Source organism: Procambarus clarkii, chromosome 47, assembly GCF_040958095.1.
Source record: "Procambarus clarkii isolate CNS0578487 chromosome 47, FALCON_Pclarkii_2.0, whole genome shotgun sequence".
NCBI classification, from domain to species: Eukaryota; Metazoa; Arthropoda; class Malacostraca; order Decapoda; family Cambaridae; genus Procambarus; species Procambarus clarkii.
In genome coordinates this window covers 522,208-545,749 of record NC_091196.1, presented here as the reverse complement: position 1 = coordinate 545,749, position 23,542 = coordinate 522,208, and the positions used below count along the sequence as shown (strand labels likewise).

The 23,542-nt window shown below is 43.4% G+C and overlaps 1 protein-coding gene across 1 annotated transcript; it reads left to right on the top strand.

Annotated features, from left to right (window-relative positions):
• Window positions 1-698: 698 nt before the first annotated feature.
• On the top strand, window positions 699-1,520 carry LOC138350726 (uncharacterized). The gene has a single exon (XM_069301929.1). The coding sequence runs from the start codon at window positions 699-701 to the stop codon at window positions 1,518-1,520; it is 822 nt and encodes a 273-aa protein (XP_069158030.1).
• The last annotated feature ends 22,022 nt before the right edge of the window (window positions 1,521-23,542 follow it).

Below are 23,542 nucleotides of genomic sequence, written 5' to 3'. Positions count from 1 at the left end.
AGCTTAAGCTTTCCACTGTCAGCTTAAGCTTTCCTCTGTCAGCTTTAGCTTTCCTCAGTCAGCTTAAGCTCTCCTCAGTCAGCTTGAGGTTTCCTCAGTCAGCTTGAGCTATTAACTGCGCCTGTGTCTAGTAAAACTTTGTCTTTGGTTTAAAATTTTCGGGTTTTCAAATGGTAAAGAAATGGTAAAGTTGATAATTGTACTTATTAACAGTGACAATTATCAGCAATATACATCAATGTGGACTAAAATATGTCTTCAGTGATGTTGGCTCGTGTTATATTCCTGGTTTGTCACGTGTTTAACATCAACAGTAGTCGGCTCACATGTTAATGTCTCATAGTCCTGTAAATATGGGTCACGGTAGTACAGGCGGGCTCGGTCTCGACGCACAATCGAAAATTCCGGATTCGAGTCCTAGATGGGACAAAAATGGTTGGGCACATTTCCTTTCACCTAATGTACCTGTTCACCTAGCAACAAGTAAGTACTTAGAAGTTAGCCAGCTTGTTGTGAGGTAAGTAATTTGACCCTGGGGGAGGGGAGGGGAATATAAGCCTAACGTGTATGAATACACTCTGGCTGCCTGTCCCCTAACACAATAAATTATTATTATTATTATGAATTATTATATCTTTCTTCTTCCTCCTCACTGTAGTCTCCACAGTTCTCAGGGGAAAATAAAGATATCTTAGAAAATGCAATTTACTGACACAGTTTGCCGCCAGAGTGCCAAGACTCTTCATCATGTCTTCCAACAATGGCCACGTGTTGTGACCTTCGTGGCGAAGTTATTCACTACTGATCTGAAGGCTTCTCTCCCGTACATTGCTCTCTGCCTCGCTCGTTACTCCTTCACAGTGGTCATCCATCATCACACTGGTCATCCATCATCACACTGGTCATCCATCATCACACTGGTCATCCATCATCACACTGGTCATCCATCATCACACTGGTCATCCATCATCACACTGGTCATCCATCATCACACTGGTCATCCATCATCACACTGGTCATCCATCATCACACTGGTCATCCATCATCACACTGGTCATCCATCATCACACTGGTCATCCATCATCACACTGGTCATCCATCATCACACTGGTCATCCATCATCACACTGGTCATCCATCATCACACTGGTCATCCATCATCACACTGGTCATCCATCATCACACTGGTCATCCATCATCACACTGGTCATCCATCATCACACTGGTCATCCATCATCACACTGGTCATCCATCATCACACTGGTCATCCATCATCACACTGGTCATCCATCATCACACTGGTCATCCATCATCACACTGGACATCCATCATCACACTGGTCATCCATCATCACACTGGTCATCCATCATCACACTGGTCATCCATCATCACACTGGTCATCCATCATCACACTGGTCATCCATCATCACACTGGTCATCCATCATCAGGTTTCAAACACCATCACAAATACCTGCACGGTAATTTACCATCACTTTTATGTAGAAGTTTCTGTGTTATGAAACTAAATGCTGGACTTTCTCTATAAATGGCCTTCGCCTCTACTTATTTGATACATTTTAAAATATGAGCTTACCTTGTGGTTATGTCACGCTAAAATAACTGTCTGTCACATGCCTCTTCCTCCCTCCCTTCCCCCAACCTTCCCACCGTCGGAACGCCTAAAGGTTCAAATTTCATCTTGAATTTACTCCAACGTCTTAAATATTCAACAAAGCTTTCACAGCACGAATGGGGAGCAAAACGTGTATCTTGATCTCTCAAGCTGATTCCCCCAAAAGCAATTTATTTTATAAATATGCAAAAAATGGAGGAGATAAGCTATGGAACATGAGCTTATGGTAGGAATCTGTTTTCTGATTTGAGTTGAGCACATTGGAGATATGTAGAATCAGAGAAAACCTTGACAGCAAAAATGACGCAGGTCTGAGTTATCTTCACTTTCCTGTCAGTAGTGACCTATTTTTTCAGGAATTAAGGATAAGTGAAGTGTTGCTGTATAAGCTCTGTCTTGCAGGCGGGACTCTTGCATTGTTGTATATACTTACTGCATTATAAGTTAACTGTATTGACCGAAATATTTATAAAATCGTGCCTTAAAGTTGTGGATGGAGGTCACTTGAACAACTTCTTAGTGGTGATTGCAGGCCATATATTGACCATCCGTTCAGGGTATGGAACCTAGTAACAATGCAGTCTGAGACCAGAGGGACAATGCAGTCTTAAGGAAGCAACTAAGTCGCCTCAGCTTAATACAGCTTGGAGTGAACAACCATCCTGGCCTCACGACACAAGTCCTTTTACATTGAATGTCATCAAATGTGAACACAAATATAACATAAAACAAGCTTTTCTGATTCTAAACAAAGGAATCCCGAAGAAAATTAATTTTATCCTATAATAATGTTGTCTTTGACTAACAGTACTGGCATGGAACCAACATTTCCCGAATCAAAGAATACAGAAAACACCTGAAAATCTACAACTACAATGATATGACGAAAACACTGGACCTCTTCCCTCTACGGCTGGAGAAGTTTTGAAGACACAAGTGGGAGAAAGAAGGCCACAGGCACAACCTAGCCCAATATGCAAATAATTCGAACCTCTCCCATAAAATAAAAGAAGAAATGTCTGTATTTTATATAATAAGAGCAGTTCAGAAACTTACACAAAGTTTCAAAACTGCCTTTAAAAACTAGTGTTTGGAATAATTTAGAACCTTGAATACCAGTTATGTCAGACGTATCCTGGAGTATGCAGCTCCAGCCTAAACTCCATACCCTATCAAGCATAAGACGAAGCTGGAGAAGGTTCAGAGGTATGCCACCAGACTAGTCACAGAACTTAGAGGTATGAGTTACAAGGAAAGGCTGCGTGAATTGCAGCTCCCGTTTCTGGAAGACAAAAGAGTTCGGGGAGACATGACAACGACATACAAAATTCTCTATGGATTTGACAGGGTAGATAAGGAGAGACTATTCGACAGGGGTGGTACACGCACAAGGGGACACCCAGTACCCAAATAAGCCACTGAGACATTAGAAAGAACTTTTCAGTGTCAGAGTTAATAATAAATATAATGCAATAGGAAGTTATGTGGTGGAGGCTGACTCCATACACAGTTTCAAATATAGATATGATAAAGCTTAATAAGCTCAGGAACAAGTACACCAGTAAACTGGCAGTTAAGAGGCGGGACCGAAGAGCCGAAGCTTTCCACCCCACAAGCACAACTAGGTAAGTACACACACACACACACACACACACAGTGTGTGTGTGTGTGTGTGCCTCATAGCCTCGTAGGGGCCTCGTAGCCTGGTGGATAGCGCACAGGACTCGTAATTCTGTGGCGCGGGTTCGATTCCCGCACGAGGCAGAAACAAATGGGCAAAGTATCTTTCACCCTAAGTGCCCCTGTTACCTAGCAGTAAATAGGTACCTGGGAGTTAGTCAGCTGTCACGGGCTGCTTCCTGGTGTGTGTGTGTGTGTGTGTGTGGTGTGGGGGAAAAAAAAAGTAGTTAGTAAGTTAGTAGTTAGTTAGTAAACAGTTGATTGACAGTTGAGAGGCGGGCCGAAAGATCAAAGCTCAACCCCCGCAAAAAACACAACTAGTAAACACACACAATCCACCCCATGCTAACCAGCTCATACCTTCTCAGGTCACTCCCTCCCCAAATAAGCCCTCCTTGCCCCTGCTTATCTCCCCAACACCTCCCTTGACCCCTCTGACCCCACTGCAGTCAAATTCATCCCACATTCCAAGGACCCCCTCATCACCTCAACCCCCAAAACCCGTCCAGCCCTCATCCCCTCAACCCCCAAAACCCGTCCTGCCCTCATCCCCTCAACCCCCAAAACCCGTCCAGCCCTCATCCCCTCAACCCCCAAAACCCACCCAGACCTCATCCCCTCAACCCCAAGAACCCACCCAGCCCTCATCCCCTCAACCCCCAAAACCTACCCAGCCCTCACCCCTCCTCATCCCCTCTCCTTCCATGTGACCCCCCACCCTTGCGAGAGGGGGAGAGGTTTCCCCCACCCCCTCTATCCTTCCCCCTCCCAACCTCTCAACCTCTATCTGACTCCCAACCTTACGCTATCTCCCAACCCCTCTATGCCTATCAGACCCTCCCTAATCTTCAGACCCAGTATGCCCTTCCTACTCCAGACCTACCTACCCAGGCCCTACTCCAGACCCTCCTACTTACCTTTCTAGAAGCCCAGCCCCCATTAGCCCCCCAAGCACCCCTCCTGACCTCTTTCACCCCCCATACACCCCTAGGATCCTCCCCACCCCCAGTCATCCCCCAGACACCCCCCAGATCCCCCCAGAGAAAGGGAGAACTCTGGTACAAGAGTTTCCATGAAGAATCTCAAGGTTTGGTACACCAATGCTGATGGGGTATCTAATAAAGCAGAAGAGATAAAAGAAAGAGTGGGCGAAGCAGATCTTGACATAGTTGCAATTGTGGAAACTAAAATTAATGACATGATCTCAGATGCAATCTTTCCTGAAGGGTACCAGGTGATACGAAAAGAGAAGACACGGAGAAAGGGAGGGGGGAGTGGCACTCCTAATAGAGCGGAAATGGAAGTTTGAAGACCTGGGAAATCGGGTTACCAATGAGTGCACAAGCTTCATACATGGAACTCTAACAGTAGATGGGAGGAAGATTGTGATCTTGGTAATCTACAATCCCCCACCAAACAGTAGAAGACCCAGGCAGGAATATGATAACAACAAGGCATGTATAGATAAACTGCAGAAGGCAGCAGGTTACCATTAATTTTAGTTTAGTTTAGCCCACAGAATGAGAGCGAAGCTGCTGATCATGGGGGACCTAAATCATGGAGAGCTAAATTGGGAATCAAGGAATCCCCATGGAGGGGACGAAACGTGGGGAGCAAAATTAGTAGATGTTATAGACAGGAATTTCCTAACACAACATGTGAAGGAAGACACAAGGGAAAGAGGAGGAGATGCACCGAGCCTTTTAGACCTGATTTTCACCCAGAACGTAGAAGATATTGAGAATTTAGAGCATGAAATACCTCTAGGGGCCAGTGACCATTGTGTCCTAGTCTTTGACTACATGATGGAATTCAAACTTATGACCATGGGACAAGAGATCTGGGAAAGGAGAGTTGACTACAGGAAAGGGGACTATATGAGGATAAGGGACTATCTGGGTGAAGTGCAGTGGGAGGAAGAAATTAGAGGAAAAACAGTCCAAGATATGATGGACCTAGTCATACAGAAATGCCAAGAGGCCGAAGAGAGATTTATACCAACAGTAAAGGGAAAAAATAAGAAGGAATATAATAACCCATGGTTTAATAGACAGTGTCAGGAAGCAAAAATGGACAGCAGGCGGGAGTGGAGGAAGTACAGAAGACAAAGGACAGAGGACAACAGGATCAGATACAACAGAGCTAGGAACGATTACATTAACATAAGACGAACATCGGAAAGGGACTATGAGAACGATATTGCAATCAAAGCGGAAAAACAATAATAAGTTACTACACAGTCATATAAGAAGAAAAAAGTTGGTGAACGATCAAGTGACAAGACTAAGGAAAACAAAAGGGGCATATACAGAAAGTGACAAGGAAATCTGCGAGGCACTGAATGCCAGTTTCCAAGGAGTGTTAACTACCAAGCCTGAGCAGCTCCCATTGTTGGAGGGGGTTACCCTATATGAAAGACTATCAGATATAGAGGTGACAGCAGAGGAGGTAATGAAACAGTTGACAACTCTAGATGCAACTAAAGCAGTTGGACCAGACAAAGTATCACCGTGGATACTAAAAGAAGCAGCGCAGGCCCTCAGTGTGCCTCTGGCAATGATCTTTAATGAGTCACTTATGTCGGGAGAATTGCCCAGTTGCTGGAAGAAATCAAATGTCGTGCTGATCTTCAAGAAGGAGGGAGGCACTTAACTATAGACCTGTATCACTGACAAGCATCCCCTGTAAAATACTGGAAAGAATAATTAGGCTACGACTGGTTGCACACCTGGAGAACATTAGGTTTGTGAACAAACATCAACATGGGTTCTGGACAGGGAAATCGTGCCTAACAAACTTTCTGGAATTCTATGATAAAATAACGAGGATAAGACAGGACAGAGATGGTTGGGCAGACTGCATATTTCTGGACTGCCAAAAAGCCTTTGATACAGTACCGCAAATGAGACTGCTGTTCAAGCTCGAAAGGCAGGCGGGGGTGGGGGGGAAAGGTCCTAGCATAGATAAGGAACTACCTAACAGGAAGGAGCCAAACAGTTATGGTAAGGGGCGAGAAGTCGGACTGGCGAACAGTAACAAGTGGAGTACCACAAGGATCGGTGCTGGGACCAATTCTATTTCTTGTATATGTTAACGACATGTTTACAGGCGTAGAATCCTACATGTCGATGTTTGCGGATGATGCAAAGTTGATGAGAAGAGTTGTGACAGATGAGGATTGCAGGATCCTCCAAGAGGACCTGAACAGGTTGCAGAGATGGTCAGAGAAATGGCTACTGGAATTCAACACGAGCAAATGTAAAGTTATGGAAATGGGACTAGGAGATAGGAGACCAAAGGGACAGTACACAATGAAGGGGAACAGCCTACCTGTGACGACGCGCGAAAGAGACCTGGGTGTGGACATAACACCTAATCTATCTCCTGAGGCACATATAAATAGGATAACGACAGCAGCGTACTCTACACTGGCAAAAGTTAGAACATCATTCAGAAACCTAAGTAAGGAGGCATTTAGGGCACTTTACACTGCCTACGTGAGGCCAGTCTTAGAGTATGCCGCCTCATCATGGAGTCCCCATCTGAAGAAGCATATAATGAAACTGGAAAAGGTTCAGAGGTTTGCAACGAGACTTGTCCCAGAGCTACGTGGGATGGGGTATGAGGAGCGCCTGAGGGAACTGTGCCTTACGACACTAGAAAGAAGAAAAGAGAGGGGGGGGGGACATGATAGGAACATATAAAATACTCAAAGGGATTGACAGAGTGGACATAGACGAAATGTTCACACGGAATAGTAACAGAGCGAGGGGACATGGATGGAAGCTTGAAACTCAGATGAGTCACAGAGATGTTAGGAAGTTTTCTTTTAGCGTGAGAGTAGTGGGAAAATGGAATGCACTTCAGTTATCTTGAGGTTATCTTGAGATGATTTCGGGGCTTTAGTGTCCACGCGGCCCGGTCCTCGACCAGGCCTCCACCCCCAGAATGCAGCCCGTGACAGCTGACTAACACCCAGGTACCTATTTACTGCTAGGTAACAGGGGCATAGGGTGAAAGAAACTCTGCCCATTGTTTCTTGCCGGCGCCCGGGATCGAACCCGGGACAACACGATCACAAGTCCAGTGTGCTGTCCGCTCGGCCGACCGACTCCCTGTCGGTCGGCCGAGCGGACAGGAACAGGTTGTGAAAGCAAATACTATTCATAATTTTAAAATCAGGTATGATAGGGCAATGGGACAGGAGTCATTGCTGTAAACAACCGATGCTCGAAAGGTGGGATCCAAGAGTCAATGCTCGATCCTGCAGACACAACTAGGTGAGTACAACTAGGTGAGTACACACACACACACACATGACATCAGCAAGGGAGGAGATCAAATCCCTCACAGAGAAAAATAAAGAGACCGAGCATCAGATTATCATCCAAAGGGAAGGTGGGAATGTTACATTGGAAGGAAATGCCTCTGTACCTGAAACATTTACGAAAAGACTGAAAAAGATCTCAGAAGCAATGGACACAGTAAGGGAGGTAGCCATGCAAGCAGCTACCTCACAGGAAGCAGCAAGGTGCACCACTCAGCTGCTGGAGAGAAAAAGATCTGTAGTAGTTGTAGGCATCAAAGAACAGGAAGGATCCAACAGGCAAGAATGGAATAGCAAGGATAGAGAGGCAGTACATGGGCTACTGAAGGGGTTACAGATGGAAGGGGCTGAACAAAACATTGAGAAGATTTTCAGGTTGGGCTGGTACAACAAGGACAGAAACCGACTTTTAAAGGTGGTGTTTACAAACGAAACCACGAAGGATGAAGACTCTCGGAAGAGTCGTCTGCAGTATGTGAAGGGATACAATAAAGTATTCCTGCAGAGGGACAGGACGAAGGAGGAGAGAGCCAGAGCAGCAGAGGCAAGGAGGAAGTGCAGGGAGAGAGGAGCAAACCAGGAAATCACAGCCCCCAACACGACAGTCCCAGAGACAAGAGGGGAACCCAAAACCAGCATCCCAGTAACACCAGAGGGGAGGGCAACACCACCACCCCTCCTCTGCATAGAAATCCTCACTTCCCCTCCCCCTACCTGCCAATCCCCCCCCACCCCATTCTGACCCCGTCACCCCTTCCCCATTCCCATCATGTCCCCCCTCCCGCCTTTCCCCCCTCCCCCTTCATCCCATTCCCTCCCTATCCCTCCTCCCCCCTCACCCCGTATCCTCCATGTCCCCCCTTATCTCCTTAACCCACACCCTACCTTTCCCCTCCTTCCCTTTAACCCCCACCCCCACCCCAAAATCCTCCGAGACCCTGCAAACCACCTCACAGATCTTCTTACCCATGGAACAGCTTCCCACACTAGCAGAATGCTCGCCAAGGGACAAGAAAATGACCAGAAGAAAGTGAGCTTCAAGGCAATGTACGCTAACATAGATGGGATTACATATAAAACAAATGAACTCGGAGAATGGGCACTAGAAGAAAATCCAGACATAATAGCACTCACAGAAACAATGCTAACGAAAACCATAACAAACACAGTGTTTCCACAGGGCTACTATGTAGTGAGGAAAGAGAGAGAAGGGAGAGGAGGTGGTGGTGTAGCTTTGCTAATAAGAGAAGGTTGGAGTTTCAAAGAGATGGTAATTCAGAACTGTGAAGGTTTCAGGGACTACATATCAGGCACCATAGCAACTGGAGGACAGAAAATTACAGTAGTAGTCATATATAACCCCCCACCGAACGACAGAATACCCAGACAGGAATATGATAGAAACAACTTGGCCACCATCAATATAAAAGAGAGAGCAGCTTCTGTGGCTAGCAGGAACGGATCCAGACTACTAATCATGGGAGACTTCAACCATGGGAAGATAGATTGGGGGAACAGAGACCCACATGGAGGCCCAGACACATGGAGAGCTAAGCTGCTGGATTTGGCAACAAGAAACTTCCTAAGTCAGCACGTCAAGGGACCGACAAGAATGAGAGGAGGGGATGAACCAGCCTTGCTTGATCTGATATTTACCCTAAATGAGTCGGATATAAGGGAAGTAAAGTTGGAAGCCCCCTTGGGATTCAGTGATCATAGTGTATTGAGCTTCGAGTACCTGGTTGAGCTAGGAATTATCACCCCCAAAAAAAAGAATTGGGAAACAAAGGGCTGGCGTACCGAAAGGGAAACTATGAGGAGATGAATCAGTTCCTATGGGATATACATTGGGACACAGAACTCAGAACCAAGTCCCTACAAGACATGATGGACTATGTCACCCAAAAATGTCAGGAGGCTGTAAGCAGGTTTGTCCCAGCCCGACAGGAAAAAACAGAGAAGCAAAGGAAGAATCCGTGGTTTAATAGGGAATGTATGAAAGCAAAGGAGCTGAACAAAAGGGCATGGAGAAACTTTCGTAATAACAGAACACCAGAAAGTAGAGAGATATACCAGAGAACCAGGAAGAGTGTAAGTGTGAGAAGCGCAGCTGAGAAAAGGTATGAAAATGATATAGCTAATAAAGCCAAGACCGAACCACAGCTACTACACTGTCACATCAGGAGGAAGACAACAGTGAAGGAACAGGTGATGAAACTTAGGGTGGGCGAGGACAGGTACACAGAGAATGACAAAGAGGTTATCTTGAGGTTATCTTGAGATGATTTCGGGGCTTTTTTAGTGTCCCCGCGGTCCGGTCCTCGACCAGGCCTCCACCCCCAGGAAGCAGCCCGTGACAGCTGACTAACACCCAGGTACCTATTTTACTGCTAGGTAACAGGGGCATAGGGTGAAAGAAACTCTGCCCATTGTTTCTCGCCGGCGCCTGGGATCGAACCCAGGACCACAGGATCACAAGTCCCGCGTGCTGTCCGCTCGGCCGACCGGCTCACACAGGAGGTGTGTGCAGAACTCAACAAAAGGTTCCAGGAGGTTTTTACAATAGAACAGGGAGAGGTCACGGCGCTAGTAGAGGTGGCAGCAAACCAGGGGACCTTGGAAAGGTTCGAAATTACAAGAGATGAGGTCAAGAAGCACCTATAGGAGCTGGATGTGAGAAAAGCTGTTGGGCCGGACGGAATCTCACCATGGGTATTGAAAGAGTGTGCAGGAGCACTTTGCTTGCCACTCTCCATAGTGTATACGAGGTCACTGGAAACGGGAGACCTACCAGAAATATGGAAGACAGCTAATGTAGTACCAATATACAAAAAGGATGACAGACAAGAGGCACTGAACTACAGGCCAGTGTCCTTAACTTGTATACCATGCAAGGTGATGGTGAAGGTTGTGAGAAAAACCTAGTAACACATCTGGAGAGAAGAGACTTCACGACAACCCATCAACATGGGTTCTAGGAGGGTAAATCTTGCCTTACAGGCTTGATAGAATTCTACGATCAGGTGACAAAAATTAAGCAAGAAAGAGAAGGATGGGCGGACTGCATTTTTTTGGACTGTCGGAAAGCCTTTGACACAGTACCCCATAAAAGGTTGATGCATAAGCTGGAGAAACAGGCAGGAGTAACTGGTAGGGCGCTCCAGTGGATAAGGGAGTACCTAAGCAATAGGAAGCAGAGAGTTACAGTGATGGGTGAGACCTCAGAATGGCGTGAAGCCACCAGTGGAGTCCCGCAGGGCTCTGTACTCGGACCTATCCTGTTTCTGATATACGTAAATGATCTCCCAGAGGGTATAGACTCATTCCTCTTAATGTTTGCTAAGGACGCCAAAATTATGAGAAGGATTAAGACAGAGGAGGACAGCTTGAGGCTTCAAAAAGACCTGGACAAGCTGCAGGAATGGTCGAACAAATGGCTGTTAGAGTTTAACCCAAGCAAATGTAATGTAATGAAGATAGGGGTAGGAAGCAGGAAACCAGATACAAGGTATCATTTGGGAGATGAAATACTTCAAGAGTCAGAGAGAGAAAAAGACCTGGGGGGTTGATATCACGCCAGACCTGTCCCCTGAAGCTCATATCAAGAGGATAACATCAGCAACATCTGCCAGGTTGGCTAACATAAGAACAGCCTTTAGAAACTTGTGTAAGGAATCTTTCAGAACATTATATACCACATATGTCAGACCAATCCTGGAGTATGCGGCTCCAGCATGGAGTCCATATCTAGTCAAGCATAAGACTGAACTGGAAAAGGTTCAAAGATTTGCCACCAGACTAGTACCCGAGCTGAGAGGTATGAGCTGCGAGGAGAGACTACGGGAATTAAACCTCACTTCGTTGGAAGGCAGAAGAGTTAGGGGGGACATGATCACCACATTCAAGATTCTCAAGGGAATCGACAGGGTTAATAAAGACAGGCTATTTAACACAAGGGGTTCACGCTCTAGGGGACACAGGTGGAAACTGAGTGCCCAAATGAGCCACAGAGATATTAGAAAGAACTTTTTTAGTGTCAGAGAGGTTGACAAATGGAATGCATTAGGAAGTAATGTGGTGGAGGCTGACTCCATACACACCTTCAAGTGTAGATATGATAGAGCCCAATAGGCTCAGGGACCTGTACACCTGTTGATTGACGGTTGAGAGGCGGGACCAAAGTGTGGGAAAATCCTAGCAGCTTAATTCCTTTTTTATTAAATATTTCTACATATTTTTAATTGACTTTAACATGATAAAGTTTTATCTGATTTATTTTCTTAGTTCTTAGTAATAAGTTAGCTATTTAAGCAAGTAAATAATTAAGTGAGTGGACAGTATGTACTGATTCAGCTGCCTGAATATCTCACATAACTTGGGGGGACAATTTGTAGCCTAAACCACTTTGAGATGGCTCCTTAAACCACAAATTGTTTACCTTATAAATATAATTATAAATCATACCACTTATGGTGGTCTAATCTACTACTATTATGGCAATGATTAATTAATAATTATGAGCACTACTTTTACAGTATGGTACCAAAAGAGGGCTTAGCTTTTCCTGTTGAATGGGCCTGATAAGGCTGTGTAATTGTAGCATCAAAGATGGGTGTGGCCATGTGCCTCTGAGTGCCACATAAATGCGGCTTTCTGAGGTTACAAAATTTGGTGTACAGCTACGTAATAATTATATAAGAACATAGGAACAAAGGTAACTGCAGAAGGCCTATTGGCCCATACAAGGCAGCTCCTATCTATAACCACCCAATCCCACTCATATACTTGTCCAACCCGTGCTTGAAACAATCATAAGAACATAAGAACAAAGGTAACTGCAGAAGGCCTATTGGCCCATACGAGGCAGCTCCTATTCTATAACCACCCAATCCCACTCATATACTTGTCCAACCCGTGCTTGAAACAATCGAGGGACCCCACCTCCACAATGTTACGCGGCAATTGGTTCCACAAATCAACAACCCTGTTACTGAACCAGTATTTACCCAAGTCTTTCCTAAATCTAAACTTATCCAATTTATATCCATTGTTTCGTGTTCTGTCCTGTGTTGATACTTTTAATACCCTATTAATATCCCCCCGGTTATGTCCATTCATCCACTTGTAAACCTCTATCATGTCACCCCTAACTCTTCGCCTTTCCAGTGAATGCAACTTAAGCTTTGTTAATCTTTCTTCATATGAAAGATTTCTAATTTGGGGAATTAACTTAGTCATCCTACGCTGGACACGTTCAAGTGAATTTATATCCATTCTATAATATGGCGACCAAAACTGAACTGCATAATCTAAATGGGGCCTAACTAGAGCAAGATATAGCTTGAGAACCACACCAGGTGTCTTGTTACTAACGCTGCGATTAATAAATCCAAGTGTCCGATTTGCCTTATTACGAACATTTATGCATTGATCCTTTTGTTTTAAATTCTTACTAATCATAACTCCCAGATCCCTTTCGCAATCCGACTTCGCAATCACAACACCATCTAGCTCGTATCTTGTAACTCTATCATCATTACCTAACCTCAGAACTTTACATTTATCAGCATTAAACTGCATCTGCCAATCCTTTGACCATTTCAAAACCCTATCTAGATCAACTTGAAGTGATAGTGAGTCCTCCTCCGAATTAATTTCCCTACCGATTTTCGTATCATCGGCAAATTTGCAAATGTTGCTACTCAAACCTGAATCTAAATCATTTATATATATTATAAACAACAGAGGTCCCAGGACAGAGCCTTGAGGCACTCCACTTGCAACATTTTCCCACTCTGACTTGATTCCATTTATACTAACTCTCTGTTTCCTTTGGTATAGCCATGCCCTAATCCAGCTTAATATAGCACCCCCAATACCATGAGACTCTATTTTTTTAATCAGTCTTTCATGTGGCACTGTATCAAAAGCTTTGCTAAAGTCAAGGTATACAACATCGCAATCCTTACCACTATCAACTGCCTCAACAATGCTAGAATAAAAAGATAACAAATTTGTTAAACATGAACGGCCATTTATAAAACCATGTTGCGACTCAATTATTAATTTATGTTTTTCAAGATGAAGACGAATTTTATTTGCTATTATAGATTCGAGTAACTTTCCCACAATAGACGTTAGGCTAATTGGTCGATAGTTAGACGCAAGTGATCTATCTCCTTTCTTAAAAACTGGTATCACATTAGCAACTTTCCAAAACTCTGGCACTCTGCCTGACTCTATTGATTTATTAAATATGGTTGACAGTGGGTCACAAAGCTCCTCTTTGCATTCTTTAAGCACCCTAGCAAACACTTCATCCGGCCCTGGGGATTTGTTTGGTTTGAGTTTTACTATTTGTTTAAGAACATCCTCCCTGGTAACTGCTAAACTCGTCAACCTGTCCTCGTCCCCACCCACATAGACTTGTTCGGCTGAAGGCATATTGTTAAGTTCCTCTTTAGTAAATACAGATACAAAATATTTATTAAAAATACTACTCATCTCTTCATCACTATCTGTTATTTGACCTGTCTCAGTTTTTAATGGACCTATCCTTTCCCTAGTCTTAGTACGATATAACTGAAAAAACCCTTTAGGATTTGTCTTTGCTTGCCCTGCTATGCGAACTTCATAGTTTCTTTTTGCTTTCCTTATCTCTTTTTTAACATATCTAACCAGTTGTACGAATTCCTGTTCTAAAGTGACCTCCCCATTTTTAATCCTTTTGTACCGAGCTCTCTTTTTACCTATAAGGTTCTTCAAATTCTTTGTTATCCACTTTGGGTCATTAGTATACGATCTATTCAATTTGTATGGTATACTACGTTCCTGTGCTTTGTTTAGAATATTCTTAAATAAGTTATATATTGAATCCACATCGAAATCCCCATTTAAGTCACCTATCGCTGGGTTCATGTCTCGCTCCAAGACCGGCCCACACCCCATACCCAAGCCTTTCCAATCAATTTGACCCAAAAAATTTCTTAGGCTATTAAAATCAGCTTTTCGAAAATCTGGCACTTTAACAGAATTTTCTCCTACTGGTCTATTCCATTCTATGCTAAATCTGATTTCTTTGTGATCACTGCTCCCTAGCTCACTCCCTATTTCGATGTCATTAATTTGCGTTTCCCTGTTAGTTAACACTAAATCTAAAATATTATTTTCCCGTGTTGGTTCCTTAATGTGTTGCGTAAGAAAGCAATCGTCAATTAATTCTAGAAAATCTTCTGCTTCACTATTCCCTGTTTTGTTCAACCAGTTTATTCCGCTAAAATTAAAGTCACCCATGACATAAATACTGTTAGATCTAGATGCTCTAGATATTTCATCCCATAGATGCTTTGCTTCCATTCTGTCTAAATTTGGTGGCCTATATATTACTCCTATTATAATATTATTAGCTTTTTCGTTTAATTCAATCCAAATAGTTTCTGTGTGTGGCTCTGTTTTGATTCCCTCTTTGAGACTACATTTCAAATTGTCCCTAACATATATGGCTACTCCACCTCCTCGTCTAATATATCTATCTGTGTGAAATAGTTTAAATCCATATATTTGATATTCAGCTAATAGTTCTCTATTTTCTACATTCATCCACGTTTCGGTAAGTGCAATAATATCTATTTTTTCTGTGCAGACAAGAGCATTTAATTCGTTAATTTTATTTCTTAGACTTCTACTGTTAGTGTAATATACCCTAAGTGAATTGTTATTTTGCGGACCTTCTCTTTCCCTGATCGTTTTGCCAATTCCTTTCTCCCACAAACACATACTTTTATTACCTCCTTCCTCCAAATCAATTCCCATACCTCTATCTACTAACAGTTTAAACCCAAACAAACACCTCTAACCACTTCTTCTAACGAGTTCGCAACAGCAACAACCCCAGCTCTCGATAGATGCACCCCATCACGAGCATACATTTCATTTCTTCCATAGAAGTGTTCCCAGTTGTCTATGAAAGATATTGCATTTGATTTGCAATATCTTTCCAGCCGGCAATTGACACCAAGTGCCCTCGATATCCATTCATTTCCCACTCCCTTTCTTGGAAGAATGCCACATATGATCGGGATTCCTCCCTTGTTCCTAACTAACTCTATGGCTGTTTTATACCTCTGAATCAGTTCCTCACTCCTGACTCGACCAACATCATTTCCTCCCACGCTAATGCAAATAATGGGATTGTTCCCATTACCAGCCATAATATCATTCATGTTGTTTATAATATCACCAATGCCAGCTCCGGGATAGCAAACCCTTAACCTGTTCCCCCTATCTCTAGCACAAAACGTTCTATCCAAATACCTTATCTGGGAATCTCCCACAACTAATGTTTGCTTAGGTACTTCCTTTACTTTCTGAGGGGCCTCAGAAAGTAAACCCCACCTCAGAAAGTAAACCCCAGAGGTGGGGTCCCATCGAGGGACCCCACCTCTACCACGTTACGTGGTAATTGGTTCCACAAATCCATAACCCTGTTACCGAACCAGTATTTACCCAAGTCTTTCCTAAATCTAAACTTATCCAATTTATACCCATTGTTTCGTGTTCTGTCTTGTGTTGATACTTTTAATACCCCTATTAATATCTCATTTGTTATGTCCATTCATCCACTTGTAAACCTCTATCATGTCACCCCTAACTCTTCGCCTTTCCAGTGAATGCAATTTAAGCTTTGTTAATCTTTCTTCATATGGAAGATTTCTAATTTGGGGAATTAACTTAGTCATCCTACGCTGGACACGTTGAAGTGAATTTATATCCATTCTATAGTACGGCGACCAAAACTGAGCTGCATAATCTAAATGGGGCCTAACCAGAGCAAGATATAGCTGAAGAACCACACCAGGTGTCTTGTTACTAACTCTTCGATTAATAAATCCCAGTGTCCTATTTGCCTTATTACGAACATTCATGCATTGATCCTTTTGTTTTAAATTCTTACTTATTGTAACACTGTAAAAGTGTTTGGTTTAGTTTATTTAAAATATATATAGTATATGAGTCAGAGATAGGGATTTGAGAAGGCGCCAAGTTGTCGGCCTGAGTCTCACACCTCTAAGCGTTAATGACCTCAAGTGACCTGAGGTCAGATCATGAGAATTCCACCTTGCTTCTGCTATTCTTATAATTGGAGCCTGGTAGCCATCAAACATGCCGACGTTTAAGGAATGGCTTGGTAGAGTGCCTGAGGCTATCTACTTGTGGGCGGAGTTAGTTAATCGGTTCCCCAATATATACTCGCAGAGCAGAGCATAGGGACAGATAAGAACAGGAGCCAGCCAGCAGAGCAGAGAAGACGACCTAGCCAGGGAGGCTGTCGGCCGGCAGGGCGGGACAGTCTCTGTCAACTACAGACCCCCCCCCTCTCAATCCAGCTATAGGCAGACACTTGGTGAGTTGAGCATTAAGGTGACTTGGTCGTGTTTACAAATGTTGTGTGAGAAGCAGGGGCAGTCAAGTTGTAGGGTTCTCAAATTCTCGGATGATGGCTCACTTTGAATACTAATCTTTAACATTTTAATTGAATTGCTTAAATTATGATACTTATCATGTGAAATATAATTGAATTTATTATTTAAATGGTGTTTAACTTTGTTTCCTAGAGTTTTGAGTTGAGATGAGAAAGCCTCTGCGGTTTCATGATTTAATGAGTACATGATACAGATGGAACAGACTAATAATGACCTCGTGTTAACATCTTTGAGAATTTGGTTATACAGACAAGTTCCATTCCTTGTCTTATATGGAATGGTCTAGAATGGATGGTGGCAGCATTTCGTCTTCTACTATCTACTGTGAAAGTGGAAAGTGTTGGAGTGTTGATGTTCGGCAGTCCTCCAATGGCAGGTGTCAAAGCCTGGTCACACTTAAAAACAAAAATATAGACTGCTTGCCTGTTGTCTGTGGTAAGTTAGAGGGAGGAACACGTAAAACACAAAGTATGAACAATGAAACTTTAATATATTTACTTTAAACATAAATGAAAATAAAGACAAATCTCGGGGAATCAAAAATTCACTGAAAATAATAAAGAACTGCAAAGACAATGTGAGACAATAATACAAAAGAGAAAATGTAAAAATGGCGCTGAGAATATCGGCTATGGTTGAAACCTCCCCACATATACGAGCTAATGAGCTAGTATGCCAGAGAGAGATGTCAACGCTAAGAGCACAAGGAATATTCTGAAGTTGATAGCTGGTCAGGCTCAGACGTTGACTCGGGTAGAGGGCGCCGAGGTGAGGTGTGCAGGTGTGCGGCTGGCGAGTCACCAATCAAGAGCAGGCAGGCGGGTGAAGGGTAGTTAGCTGGTTTGATGACGAGCCGGCGTGTGGAGTGGGGGGAACTTGGATACGTTTTGCCTCCTGGTCAAAACGTTTTGTGCTACTGGTGACGTATCTTGAATGTAGCATCTTATACTTGTATATTTGGTGTAACTTGAAGTTGGGAAGAGCAGGCTCAATCTCTCTTGAAAGAGATTATCGTCACACTACATTTCAACTATCTACTTTTCTACTTCTACTATCCACTTCTTTCACTATCTACATTTCTTCATCTACCCTTCTACCTCTTCTATTTCTCCTACTCACTTCCTACTTACTCGTCATTCTATTTCCCCCACCCCCATTACATTATCATAACTCCCAGATCCCTTTCGCAATTCGACTTCGCAATCTCAACACCATCTAGCTCGTATCTTGTAACTCTATCATCATTACCTAGACTCAAAAATTTACATTTATCAGCATTAAACTGCATCTGCCAATCCTTTGACCATTTCAAACCCCTATTTAGATCAACTTGAAGTGATAGCGAGTGTTCTTCCGTGTTAATTTCCCTGCCGATTTTTGTATCATCTGCAAATTTGCAAATGTAAGGTCCCACTGTCTGCTCAGCTTCTTGCTAATCCAAAGCACAATTACCTGCCGAGTTCAAAGAATTAATAATGTTTCTCTAAACATATAAATACAGGTAAGACATGGAATATGAGGGTGTTAAGTTGAGTAAACGTACTTCTTGTTGGGGGTTCACCCACATCATAACCGTCTACCTATTTATGAATAAAGTGGCCAATTTAAACAAAATACTTGGTAAGACGGATACTGTAGTTGCTGTAGTTGTTGAGAGCCTATGTTGCTGGTTGTTGACATGTAATCTGGGTTTCTAACGATTGAAATCAGCTTCTATGGAGCTCTCTACAGAGTGTTGTTGTTGTTCTGATGTTTAAGAGACGCTGCTCTCTCCAATGTTTTGGTATTTCCACTTCCAGATTTAATTTTACAGTAACAAGGGAGTCAAGCTATATTTTGGTGTTAGTAATTATATTCAGTCCTAGTGAACACTTTTTTATTAAATTTGAACACTAGACTGTTGGATAAACAGAATTTAGGTAATGTAAATACGTGTCGTCAATGACGTCATGGAATCACCCATTCTCTATTCTTTAAGGGGATACTATGTTATTATGTGTGTCGGATTTCCGACACAAAGAGCCAGAGCTCAACCCCCGCAAGCACAACTAGGTGAGTACACACACACAGGGGTGTGGTAGTTTGGTGGATAGCGCGCAGGACTCGTAATTCTGTGGAGCGGGTTCGATTCCCGCACCAGGCCGAAACAAATGGGCAAAGTTTCTTTCACCCTGAATGCCCCTGTTACCTAGCAGTAAATAGGTACCTGGGAGTTCGTCAGCTGTCACGGGCTGCTTCCTGGGGTGTGAGTGTGGTGTGGGGAGAAAAAAAAACAAAAAAAGTAATAGTAGTAGTAGAAACATTTGATTGACAGTTGAGAGGCGGGCCTTATGAGCAAAGCTCAACCCCGGCAAAACACAACTAGGTGAATACAACTATGTGAATACACACAGTGTGATTCAGTAATTTAGCTGGTCTTCCCGAGTGAGAGTGAAGAGTGATACAAAGTGATCCATTAGCTTGTATGTGTGTGACGTTTGTGGGTCACAATGAACAACAACAACAACATATCTTGTTGTTGTAGTGCTCCATGTAGTAACTACGAGTCAAGAGTTACAAGTTTGGCCTCTTTATAACTATGAGTGAGAAATAGCGGCCACCGGGGAGGCAATCACCATAACATCTCTCTCAGATGTCGTCACATAGCCATGAACAAGGAAGAAATATTTGCAGTCTTCGCGCGTGGCTCCAGGGACACATTCACATTCAAATGTAAGGGAAGTCGCTCCCACGCATCAACCCCCCCCCCACCCTCCACCAACTAACAATTTGTTTGGCCCTTGTACTCGTGCTGAGATCTGTGGGTGTTTGTCGATAACTATCCCTGTCCTAACTACACTTCTCTATACCCAGTCTTACCGAGACGGTAGACCCGATACAATACTTATATCAGCCTTATAGGTGATGGTTTACATTCATGTTGGGGTTCATGCGTATCATATAATGTTGATATCAGCAATATTGCTCACTATAATGACAGTTGTGTGTCAAGTTCCATCATTAATTTTCTTAATTTAACACCAGCATCACAAATCCTTAATGCATTACTAATTATTATCTACATACCGTCACTAATACTCATACATTACCGTCTTATGTATGCAGACGACGAGACACAATAACGTGGCTCAAGAAATCATCCCAAGACTTGATAATTTTATATTTTTATTTATTTATTTATATATACAGGAATTGTTACATTCTTGTACAGCCACCAGCACGCGTAGGGTTTAGGGCAGGTCCTTAATCCTAATGTTCCCCGGAATACGACCCGCCCAATCGTTTAACAACGAGATACCCATTCACTGCTCGGGGTAAAGAGGCGTAGAGTTAAGGATTGGCGCCCGGTCAATCCTCCCCGGCCAGGATACGAACCCAGGGCAGTGCGCTCGCCAAGCACCGGGCTGGTGCTTTACCACTACGCCACGGGGGGTTTATAATGGTCTATGACGGACCGAAACGTCGTCGCTTCTCCATCTTCTGATTTGTGGTTTGGTCGCCATATCTTATGAATTATATAATTAATTCGTATAGTTCCTCAAACAGCGTAGATCAACACAGTCACAAGAAGTCCACTTTGACAGCATGTCTGTCCTCCTGGTGTCTTCCTGAGAGATCAGGCAGCATCGCATGCAAGCATCTTGCAATGGTAGATCCTGCTGCTAAGGTCTTCTTCCACTTCCAGGTCACTCCAGTACAGGGATGAGGCGGAGGAGGAGGGTTGTGCTAATTCCTCTTGGCCCAGTGACAGGTATCGAGACCCTGGCCTCTTATACCATCTTGGCAGCCCTCTAGTCACAGAAGTCACTCTGCCTCAGCCAAGGGCCTAGAGCAGCTAGAGGGAGCTGATGCATTGTGTTTATCTCTCTCAAGAACTCGACCCAATATTTCTTCCTTCAAACGGGACTTTTGTGTCCACTTCTTCCACCAGTGTTCAGCCCTCGTGAGTCTGGACCATAGAGTGACGGCCAGTGGAGGTCACCCGAGTCTCTATGATCAATGTGTTTTAACCTTTTTATATGATTTCAAATGAAATATATATTGTATTATGACAGTGTCAGACCACGGAGGAAGAACTGAAACAAATTTCCTTAAGTACTTTCGTAATATTTTTATATCTATATTTTATCATATTTATATTTTATTATATCTATAAAAGAGAAACGTCGTCGTCGTCGTCTCCTTACCTTCTGGTGTGTGGTTGGGTCTTCATATAAAGGAGACAGTCGCTGTTTCTATGAGTAACCCAGATGCTCGGGGCTAGTCTCATTAGACTTTGCAGGATTGAAGTTGGCTTTATGGGGAATGCCGCAGGGGGTGTCGGGATGAGCTCCCAAGCCTCCCGTGAAAGGGGGCGCATCAACCCCTATAACACCCCCTCCCTCTCACCAGATGGCCGGATATCAAATGTGTCACCAGACGTCATGTAAATATTAGTGAGTTCAGATGATGGCTTACAAAACGTATGTGCAGTTTACAGATTTGCATTCCGGGAGCGACCTTTAGGTTACAGTGATGAAAATAGTTTTCTGGAATTTTTTACAGGGAGAAACAGGCAGGGTACGTGGGACAGGGGAAGGAGAGGGATGCCGTAGGTGGAAAGAAGACAGGGAGGGGTGTGTAGTGCTAGGTGTGTAGTGCTAGGCTTTCTAGCTTTATTGTTTTTTATTTTGCTGAGAGGACTGAATGTGATCAATTACTACAGTAACGTATGGTTCTGGGACTACAGTGAGATCAGTGGCATTGGTCGCTGTGACTTGTAGTTGTTTAGGCTGCTAGTCACTGACTATCAGCCCATAGAAACCATCTCGGCTAATAATTATTGTACGAATTCAGTCTTCGATTTATAGTCAGCTGTGTTCTCCATTGTGCTTGTTTGCTTGAGATTTACATTCAGTTGACAAATTTGAATTTCTAGTAGTAATGATTATCGGCAGGCAAAGGCTTTTTCAGGTTTAGGTCTGTACCTGTGAGTAAACTGCCCCCACTGACTTTAACAGGTTCATCATTCCCTGTTGTTTAGTTTGTCCAGTAATGAACTGGTAATAATAGTCTGCACCTACAAGTATTTCTACATCGTAGAGGTGATCAGACGTTATTTTGTTATCAGCCAACTTGATTCCCTTTTCTTGTAGGGATCTGGTTGTTTTCTCTAATCCATTAACATATAGGTCAAATTGGATTTGATCAACCACAATGGCTTGTACAGGTCGGGCATTACCGCCTAGGCATACTAGTGCTTGGACTACTATGTAGTCCGGGGAGGTCCTCTGTTTACCATGAACCCTTAAATATTTAATTTTACCTGTGTTACAGGCTGTAGTTTAAGCTTATCTGCCACGTTCTGTGTGACAAATGTTTTCAAGGACCCTTGATCAATTAACCCACGTGTGGTGACCTTGATCCCTTTGTTCTTGATTAGAAGTTGGGCAGTGGGTAAAGTTGCATTAACTTTAGAGGTTGTCGTTAGGGCAATATAATTTTCTCGCACCTTGCAGCACTGTACTGTGGTGGGATTCCTATCTCTCATTTTGAGGTGTGAATTCTTTAATTTCGTATACTTGCACAGTGCGGCATGATGCTGACCCCTTTTACACCTATTGCACGTGTATCGTTGGGTCTCAGTCATTGACGTTGTGTGATTTGAGACACCTAATGCAATTGCTTGAGTAGTAAACTCGGGTGTCTATCAGGATAATTTGTGCAGCAGTATATTGAATGTTCTTCTTGACAGAACATGTCCTCCAGTCTACAGTTCGTTTTGGAGTTACCTGTTTGGGTGAAACAGGTACTGTGGGCTTCGAGAGATTAGCTGAGTGCATGCCCTTACTGCCTTGTTTCTTCCACTTTGGTGTGGAAGTGGTTGGTTGGTATTTAGTACCTGTGATCCCTACTGACTGTCGTTGTAGACTTGTCAGTTGAATAACTTTATGTTGGTACTGCTTCTGAAGGTTTAGGGTAGGCTGTTAAATCCTTGTTTGCTCGTCGTTTATCTATGACAGAAAGTAAACCTTCAGAGATCTCCTGCGTGGTCAGGACGGTGTTATGTTTCTGTAAGTATAACTCATCTAGTATATCACTGGACAGTTTTCGTTGTATGACGATTTTGGTCATCTACTCAGCAGTGGGTCTGTCATCCTTAAGACTGAGTGCTCTTAGTAATGACTCAAGTTCCAAGCTGAAGACTTGTAATGAGTCAGCGGTTTGATCAGGTTGAGTTAAGTCCAGAAACTGTTGTAACTAGATGTACTCACCTAATTGTACTCACCTAATTGTGCTTGCGGGGGTTGAGCTCTGGCTCTTTGGTCCCGCCTCTCAACCGCCAATCAACTGGTGTACAGATTCCTGAGCCTACTGGGCTCTATCATATCTACATTTGAAACTGTGTATGGAGTCAGCCTCCACCACATCACTTCCTAG

Bases quoted from the DNA above. Each gene is read 5' to 3' on its own strand.
- LOC138350726 (XM_069301929.1), top strand. From the start codon at position 699: ATGCAATTTACTGACACAGTTTGCCGCCAGAGTGCCAAGACTCTTCAT.